The 9,482-nt window shown below is 42.7% G+C and overlaps 1 protein-coding gene across 4 annotated transcripts in view; it reads right to left on the bottom strand.

Annotated features, from left to right (window-relative positions):
• KMT2A (lysine methyltransferase 2A) overlaps positions 1-9,209 on the bottom strand; it is a 99,436-nt gene extending 90,227 nt beyond the window's left edge. For all 4 annotated transcript variants that reach the window (XM_075909542.1, XM_075909541.1, XM_075909543.1 and 1 more), the window contains exon 1: positions 8,835-9,209. In XM_075909542.1, the coding sequence (XP_075765657.1) occupies positions 8,835-9,179 (345 nt within the window). In that variant the 5' untranslated portion in view covers positions 9,180-9,209. The remainder of the gene's footprint in view (positions 1-8,834) is intronic.
• Between the last annotated feature and the right edge of the window lie 273 nt (positions 9,210-9,482).

The raw sequence follows: 9,482 nt of genomic DNA on the forward strand, positions 1-9,482 counted from the left end.
ATTTATATAGCGGGAATATCGTATTTTCTGTTTTGTTTTCTCTCCACTCGTAAGGATTCCCAACATTCTATTTGCTATTTTTGGCTGCCACTTCACATTGACTGGATGTTTTCAGACTCCAAGATCTCTTTCTTGTATGGTAACAGCTAATTTAGACCCCATCATATGATATATATAATTGGTATTATGTTTTCCAATAGACATTACTTTGCAATTATCAACACTGAATTTCATCCTCCATTTTGTTGCCCAGTCCCCCAGTTTTGAGAGATACTTTTGAAGTTTTTCACAGTCTGCTTTGAACTTAACTATTATGACAACAGGCTAGTCTCTTCAGAATGACAAGGAAGTAAAAGGCCCAACAGTGCAGACGGAACATTCCATAGATCCAAAGAGCAGGAACAGAAAAGTTCTAACTCAAGAAGTGTATTTCAACCACAGGAAATCATATTTAAATCTTGTTTATGGTGAATTAGATGACCACTTTAGTGACACTTTGGAGCAACATTATGTTTTCCAAAGTTGTTCTATCCAAAGATTTAATAAGGAATTTTGATTTTTAAAATGATTTTCTGCTGGAAAGCTCTCCTGAAAATATTGATTCCACGGCTGTCTCAGTTTTGGAGCATGATATAAATTCTTAGAAGAAAATGGAATCATCATCATCATCATCAAAACTGGCAGGTAAAAGCACTAGAAATAAAACTGCAACTTTCCAGGCAGCACTTGGGGAAAAGGGTCATATTTCATTTAAAGACAGAAGTACTTGGACTAGGGATGTGAACGGGTAACCGGTAAGCTTTACCCACAGTAAGGGCTGGAGCAGCTCCCCACCCGCTGCAGGCAAGATGTTGCTTCAGCCCCACCGGGTCCACCATAGGCAGGGGGTGTTCCAGCCAGACCCGAGCAGCCCATCAGCGGTGGGCCCAGCCCCAGCATGCACCACAGGCAGCAGTGCTCCAACCCAGCTAAAGCAGCCCCTTTCTGCAGCGGGAGAAGGAGGGACACATCAGCCCAGCTGGGTTGGAGCACTCCCCCTCAATCAGCTGACCAGTTAAACAATGTTTAACCGATTAACCAAATAAATGGGATTTTACATCCCTAATTTGAACAATGATTAACTTTACTTCCTGTCCTACACATTGGCTTTTGGTTCATTCTTCAAAAATCAACCAGCTCTATAGTATTGTATCTCCTAGGAAAGACGAGTCAGAGTTTGTCTTCATAAGCTAATTCTGAAGACTGTCCAGTAGCTACTGGCACAACGTCTAATGCACACTGTTCATACTAAAGAGAAGACAAAGCAATAAATTACCTTGTAAGTAAGTATCAAGTTGCAGGATGTTCATGTGCACCTTCTCATCAACACAACCAGCTACTCAAACAAGCTCAATAAGCACATACCTGTATTTCCAAATAACTAATATGAATTGCACTGTCATTTATAAAAAGCAGAGCATTTGGGGTTCTTGTTATATCCAGCCTACTAAAGTGAGGGCTAATTTGACTTCCACATTATTATAACTGAATGCCTATCCAGTAACTGAGAATCAGAATGTCACATCTGTTGGGACTTAGTCTAGAAATAGCAGTACTAAGCAAAATCAGCTTGTAGACCTCTCAAAGCAGGGTAGAATTATTTAATCTGTTGCCTCCACATAGAACAAGCTCTAAAGTGGAAAAACAGGAATAGAAGAACTTGTGCTTCAAAATGGACCCTATATTTTTAATTGGCACCCCAAGTCTTAACATTATACGTTACAGGAGGGCTACTCAACTTTGGAAGGCCCAGAGGCCACAATGATACTATCAGCACATGCCGAGGGCCACAGCTTAAATGTGGTTGCATATACATGCAAATATATATGCAAATAGATTCTTTCACACTGACAGGCATGAATACAAAGATTAATGCAAGACTACACAACACATAGGCGCCACTTAAGTCAGTTCTGATTATATTAATAAAATGCAATATTTACCCAATTTCTACCCATATGACAGCATTTTTCATGAGCAATGACAGTCCAGGAATTTAACTACTAAAACGCATATCAACAGAAGACCATTATAGTGACAACTTTTGTGTTTTGGCTCCCACCCGGGGGCCATGTGCTGAGCCCCGCATAAACTCAAACTGCACCGCAGGCCACAAACAAACTGGGCTGCATGTTGAGCAGCTCTGCATTATGGGAAGTGCCATGTAAACACAATCAAACTCCACCTTCTAGAGTCTCCATGAACAACTAATTTTAGAATTAGAAAATCAAACTAAGCATCATGCCTACTGCCATCAAATTACTGCAGTTCAGGTTCTAGGAGCATTAGTAATATCTGGCCAGTCTTGTTTGCTAAAACCAGATAATGTTTGTTAGGTGGAAATCAGAAGCATCCAGTGCTATATGAGTTAAGGTGAATGCCAGGATCACCTCCATGACCTAATCCCCGAGCAACAGCCAAAAAGACAACTTTTAGACTTAAAACATGACATTCTAATAAAGTATTTCATTAGTTCAAGGTTTTCTGGATAACTGATGGTGTACGTCTGGTTTTTTTCTAGCAACCCTGACCATGCTCTCATTACTCTAGATGAATAATCTCTATTCACAATTTTTGCTGTCAATGAACAGGAAATGCTTTCTGCAATGTCAAACACCTGAAACAGTTTCATTCTGAGGGCAACAACCTTTCAGTATAGTCTGTGAAGCAGCGGGTCACCCTAAATGTTATATAGAAACTGCATCACCTTAGTCTCCTGCTCTCAGTGAGAGCAAAGTGACATCAGAGTTTCCCAAAGCCCATCTAACAGGCCTGGCAATGGATCACTTTTGGCCAGCTAGTTCTTTCCCTCTCATTTCTTTAAGTAAGATATTTAGGAAAGCAATACTTAGAATAAACTGAGACAACTGAGAGTAAGTAAAAACATTTAGATATTTTAAATTATTTATGTCCACTTTATATTTAACAAATCATAGTTGCCCAGGCACATCAAAGCAGAATGCTGAAACAATTCAAGTACTTCTTGACATAGGTGTAACTGCACTCTAAAGGTGCTGTGCCAATCTGGAAAGAAAGTCCTGGGGAAGTGGTAAACTGCATCTTTCAATAACCTCATAAGAGAGCTCTCCAGATCCTCTTTATATCCTGACAAGTATTTTAATGGCTGCAAGAGCAGGAACCAGAGGTAGGGGTTCCACAATGATGCCACTGTCAGCCTCGTCTAGATGAACCACCAACAAAGCCATTTGGCTCTAGATGATTTGAGAGATGTCTTTACTAAGTCCAGTCTATATTCCAGCCAAGCATTTTACATGATGAATTGAAAAGGGGAATAAAAGGACTGAAATGTTTGCTTGTTTCTTCCATGCCAATACAACATAGTTACTCGATCTGAAACACCTACCCACCCTTATTCCCTTTTTATGAATATTACATTTCTACAAACAACATTCCAGCAAAATACCTTCTAGCCTCACCACCTATGTACCTAAACCAATTAGATGTATTTTAGCAAATTGAAAAGTAAATGGCATTTCTGCTACCACCCTTATATGCAGCTAGAATGTGGGTAAAGTTTCAGAGATATGTGGATCGAAACCTGTAATCTTGTTAGACAGACTCTACCAGGTTATTGCTTCTACAGAGTTGCAATACCTACAATCACCCCTTACAACATTTTTCTGGCTGTTCAGAGTGGTGATAATAGGCAAATAAAGGGTATGGCTAAGTATCAATTTAGAAAAATATTCTCAATGACTAATAAAAGTTCCCCAGATAAATTTTCAAAAACAAATCTTAAAAAATTGTGTAGTGGGGACAAACATCTTCAGCCTGACAAACGATGACTCCTCATAATTCTATTGCATACGCTAAGCCCCTCTCAACCATAGCCCAAATCATCTGGTTATGACTTCACGACATAAAATAAGAGGGCACAACAGAACAAGACATACATAAAAAGGCTTTTGAAATGCCAATTCATTAGCTTAAAGGCAGTATGTGCAGGGGCATTCAAAGGGTTAAGTGGTAATAAGTGGAGCATATGTCAGGGGGTTGAAAACCCTATATGCATATCTATCGCAAACCATTTCAAAGGAAAAAAAAGGGCAGTGTTTTTGTGCCTTGTAACAAGCAGTTGTGGATCCCATGTGGTCAAATATTGTGTTTGTGTGGAACATATGCAACAGTATGGGATGAAAGGTGACCCCAACAATGAAGAGATTTGAAAACCCAACTCCCAGAACTTTTTTAACCCCTAAATCAAGAATGGCTGAAAGATTATGTGCTTCTTCAAGAAGGTAACAGGTTACCGGACTCTCCCCACACGCACCAATTCCTTGGACTGACTCTGATGTGGTATGAAAATATCCACAATACAATAATTTGACTACTATACTGGAAAACTAGGGGGAACAATGTTAATTCAATAATGCATTGTAAGGCTGTGTTGTAAGTATCATAGCTGAGAGAATCTTGATGCCAAAGAGTTCTCATGGTTATAATATTAATATGCCAAGACACAGTAAGAGACACCACCTTCCCTAATCCAAACGTACATTATACAGCACTGCCTTCTCTGAAAAGTTGGATATAAAACATTCCATCAAAAAGAATCAACTCTCTCAATCTGCAACCCATATTACTTGTGTTCTGAGAACTGAATGTAACCAGCATTCAGAAGAGTGAGGAAACACAGAGAACCCTAACAAGACACAGGTTTAGTATGGTTATAATTTATACTTTGATTTTAATATTTCTTATGAAATAGCCTAGAAGAATTCAGAAAGACCAATGTCAAAAAACTGGAATGCCCCTTATTTCTGGTTACAGCACATATTTAACTGGTCAGGGTTTCCTTCACATAAATACCTAACAACAGCCTAAATCTCTCCATCTACACACTTAATAAGCTACCACTTAAATAACCATACTTCGTTAATTAAACACACACAGCTTTACAATGACCCTTTAAAATACATTTAGGAAAGGATGTTCTGAGATACAAACTTTTTAATGCAAGTGCAGGAAACAAATTATTTGTACTATTCAGCTCAGGCAAGACTATGGCAGCAACAGAAAGCCACTCCTACCAGCACATGTATCTATTGCAATTTCAAAACAAGTCAGCCATTAGTGAACATCTACAACTGATGTTTGCCTCACAGAAGATTATGATCCTTTTATAATTATAGCACCACTAACAGTGCCAGTATAATTACTGTTAAGATTTGCCTTTCATTGTAAACTCCTCTTCCAGGGGTTTGTAACTGTTAACTTGCATCAAGTTGAAACTAAGTATAGCTTCAATTAAACATTATCTGAAACAAAGCTGGCCGATATTGAACTGTGATAAAAAGCAGTTGTATATCAGCACTTCTCCTTGTTTCTGTGATAGAAAAATTCCACATTATAGTCTGCAGAATAAGTAAACAAAAATTTCCCAAATCCTCCTGATTATTAAACTCAAGGTAACATCTCCGCTCAGATCAAGTAGAAAGGATTTGATGTGAACAGGATTTTTTTTCACTCTGTTGTGGATTGACTATGTGAAAGCTCCCTCTAACTACTGCTAAATCAAAGCCTAATATTTTAGTACTTCATTACACAGATAACAAAAGATGAGGAAACTCAGTGAAAGAAACTGAACTGTACTAGAGGCAAAGGATTCACACAAAATCAATATTGGCTGGGGAGTGAAAGAGATCCATTGGCCTACCTCATGCCTCAAAATATTACTGAGTAACAAAGAAAATTAAAACAACTAAGTTAATAATGCTAAAGTTTTACTGAATGAACAGAAACAAGATGTCATATTTGAAGCATCTGCTCTGTTTTACTTTGGCTCTTTTGTGCTCAGGATTTGCAGCATATCCAGTGTAACAAGTAAGAGCAATTATGATCTGAAACATGGCACAATGAGGTGAATGAAAGTTTAAATGAAACACTTAATTCCAAATTTTCCTGATCTTGTTAAATTAAATTAGAATCTTGATGTTGACACCATATTTTGGTAGTTACATAACAAACCAGACCAGAGTAAAAGCAGCTTAAAAAATAGTATCAACTATAACAAATGTATACAACAATTTCTTACACACTATTTTGATCTCCAATTATTCCTGGGCATTGCATCTAGACCCATCCAGACTTAAAAAATATTATATAATCCATTAAGATTTCAACTCAGGATGACTTGCTGTAGAGCAGGTAAGCAGCAGGTTTTGATCAGCCTGGTTGAGGAAAGATGCTTGCCTTCATGGTCATCACAAACAATGTGAATGTTACGCAACTGTTCATAGGACACTACTTAAGTACAATGAATTCCAGGTAAAAGGGAGACTGGACTCTTGGAGGTCAGGACAATAAATAAGGTCTGCTCCAAATTCCTGTCACAATCAGCCTGGTCAGTTATTAAACCTAAAGCTGCTCCATCCCATTCAACAGGGAAGAGGGACGAGCTTTTGAGCTGGATTTTGAGTAATATACTGCATTATTTCAAATTAGTGTCATCTTTATGAGGAACATGCTCCCAAACCTTCTGACCTTCATATTCAGAGATCATCTGTTAAGATAAACAAGTCCCTAGAAAGCAACAGACTAACAGCTAGTCTGATTCCAAAGAAACACTACCTACTGAAAACACAGGAGGGAGCAGTGTGTTTCTGCCAGTTACAAGGAAAAATACTGAATCTAAATACTGAATGTATTCAAGTTGCCTGCCACTTTTAGTGTATATGTGTATCTATCTGCCTTAGAATCTCACCATACCATTAACAATGTTGTTTTCAATAAATGTGAACAGGAGCTTGGGTATTATTCCATATTAGTCTATATGATATCATTTGAAATTCAGCTGATGCTTCCTCACAGGCTACAACCAATAAGGTATCAGAGAAACTTAATTTTTCTTCCATCTCATAACACTAGAAGACAGGAGTTTTCCAGCATCTTAATAAAAATTAAAAGGTCTTTTGTCTTAGTCCAATAGGTAAACTATTCTTGCAAGCAAACAAAGCTCTTTCACATGCAAAGTTGTAATTAGATGTTGTCAATTAACATAAAATACTAGTCTTCGGCTTATCTTCAAGAAATATTTGCTAGTTGAATATTTAGTAAATGCATTTACTTCCAAACGAAGAAAATATTTCTTGTTTAACAGTAAAGGACAAGTTTATCCTCAATGCTTTCTTTTTATGATGTCCTTAGATTCAAACATACAAAGATTTTCTGAAATATGAATGGAGAATAATCCACTGCCATAGGTAATCCTCTTTTCCTTTATAATCTCTGCCTGTTACACCTCAAAATAATAATTCTGTTATCAATAGGCTGACTCTTCAGGTTTCATTTTTTGCCACTTAACTAATATTTACAAGATACTAACTTCCTTCAAGTTGATACAGTAACTTCAATTTAACCTACTATTTTAATCATTATATTCAGCCAAAAGGAGTTTGTGTTATTACATAAAAGGATGTTTTCACCTGTGGAATTTGAGGGGTTTAAAAAAATATTTATTTGTTGTTAAAATTTTGAGTTGACAGGAATATTAAAAGGAATGTTTTCATGCAATTGTTTTGTTTGTTTGTAATTAAACATTCCCTTGCAATGCATGCAATCCAAATAGTTTAGAATTGCACAAGTGGCTAGCAAATTGCCCCAGAAACTGAATACTATAAGCAAAACTTGAAGCTGACTGGTCTGGTTTTACAATACCAGATGAGGACAATTCAAATAGTAAACAGTAAAATAGTGATAGAGATGCAGCTGTGTTTAAGAGAGTGATCTTAAAGTTTTCCTTTAAATCAAAATATGGAATTTGACCTTCAAAAGTAAATATGTTCCTGGGATGTTGTCTGAAAAAATTCCATCTTTGGAAGACTGTGCACGGTAGTATTTAAAAAAGGCGATAAACAAGAAAAGGGGATGCTGCAGCTAGTAGTAAGTAACACGCCCCCATCATGTCTTCCTAGCTCTGTCAAAAGGCGGGTTGTTGTCAGACTCCTGATCTGGCTGCCTTAGAAACGCTTTGAAAAAAAATTAGGCAGGAAGATGAACAACCCTACAAAAAAGCCAACCCCTTTTTGCAATTAGGCTGCTTTCTCCCCCATCCCTTCTGCCCTCTGGGGGATCTCCCTCCAAGTTCAGGTGCAGCTGGGGGTGGTGAAGGGAGAAGGATTGAACAGGATTTGTGTGTGTGCTTGTGGCACCAACAGCAGGGCACACAGGAGGCGGCTGGTTGTTGACATCTTTCCCTTTCTGTTTCAGTCAAGCGCACTTCAGAGCATCCCTCCCCTCCCCCTCCTCAGCCCCCAGCAGCTGCTGTTCGCAGCTCCCCAGTCCTACCTAGTTCAATCCCTTTGCCCATTCAATCCTAAAGAAAACAAACGTAGAAAGTCTAATGGCTGGGCACATCAGAAGATGCTGCCCTGAATACCTGCCTTTTTAAGGAGGCGAGGAATAAAGATGAAGCCCCAGGCCTCCTGTTTACCGGGGGAGAAGGAGAAAGCTCCTTTCACACGCCCTCTCCGGGCTAGGAGAAGGGACGGGGCAGCTGTGCCCGCCCTCACCTGCCTCTCAGGTACCGACCCTGCCCGCATGCTCCTGCCGCTACCGCCGGTGGCACATGCTCCCGCCCCCGCCCCCCGGGGATGGAGCCGGGCGGAGGAAGAGGATCGATAACAAAATGTCTGAGCCGGGGGCCGGGGGGGCCGGGGGGCAGCGCCCCGCGCCCCGCCACAGCCCCGGGGCTCACCTGCGGCAGGGGCCGGGCGGGCGGCGCGGGGGTGTGCCCGGCCCGCGCGGGGCGGGAGATGCTCCCGGCCCGTCCTTACCTCTCCGCTGCCCGCCTCGGCCCCGCAGGCCGCCCGGAACCGCCGCAGGTTGATGCCGATGGCGGCCGAGACCTGCAGCGCCGCGTCGAAGCCGGGTCCCACCCCGGCCGCGGGGCCCCCGGGGCCGCCGGAGCCCGGCGCTGCCCCGCCTCCCCCGCTTCCCGCCGCCCCGCCGGAGCCCGGGCCCCCCGGCTCCGCATCGCCCGCCCCGGCCTGAGGCGGCGGCTCCGGGGCCCGCAGGCTGCGCAGGGCCGGGAGCCGCAGGCGGGAGCCCCCCACGCCCCGGCGGCCCCAGCCGCTGCTGCCGGGCCGGGCCGGGAAGCGCCACCGACCGCTGTGCGCCATCTTTCCTGTGAGGCGGCGAGCCAGAGAGCGGGGCCGGGCCGCGCCCCGGGGCCTGGATAGCGGCTCGCGCGCCGATAGGGGCGCTGCAAAGCCGGCGCGCCATGCAGGGCGCGGGGCCCGGCGCGCGCGGCCCGGGCAGCGGCATAACTCATACGCGCCCGGCGCGCGCCGGCACGCGGCGCCCTCCCGCCAGAGCGCGCGCGCGCGTCCCCCGGCCCGGCCCCGCGCGCCGCCGCGCCCCGCTGCCGCCCGGCCCCGCGCCAGGTGCCGGGCCGCGCGCGGGGCCGGGCGGCAGGTGGCGGG

The sequence above is a fragment of the Pelodiscus sinensis genome, chromosome 26 (genome assembly GCF_049634645.1).
Source record: "Pelodiscus sinensis isolate JC-2024 chromosome 26, ASM4963464v1, whole genome shotgun sequence".
Taxonomy (NCBI): Eukaryota; Metazoa; Chordata; order Testudines; family Trionychidae; genus Pelodiscus; species Pelodiscus sinensis.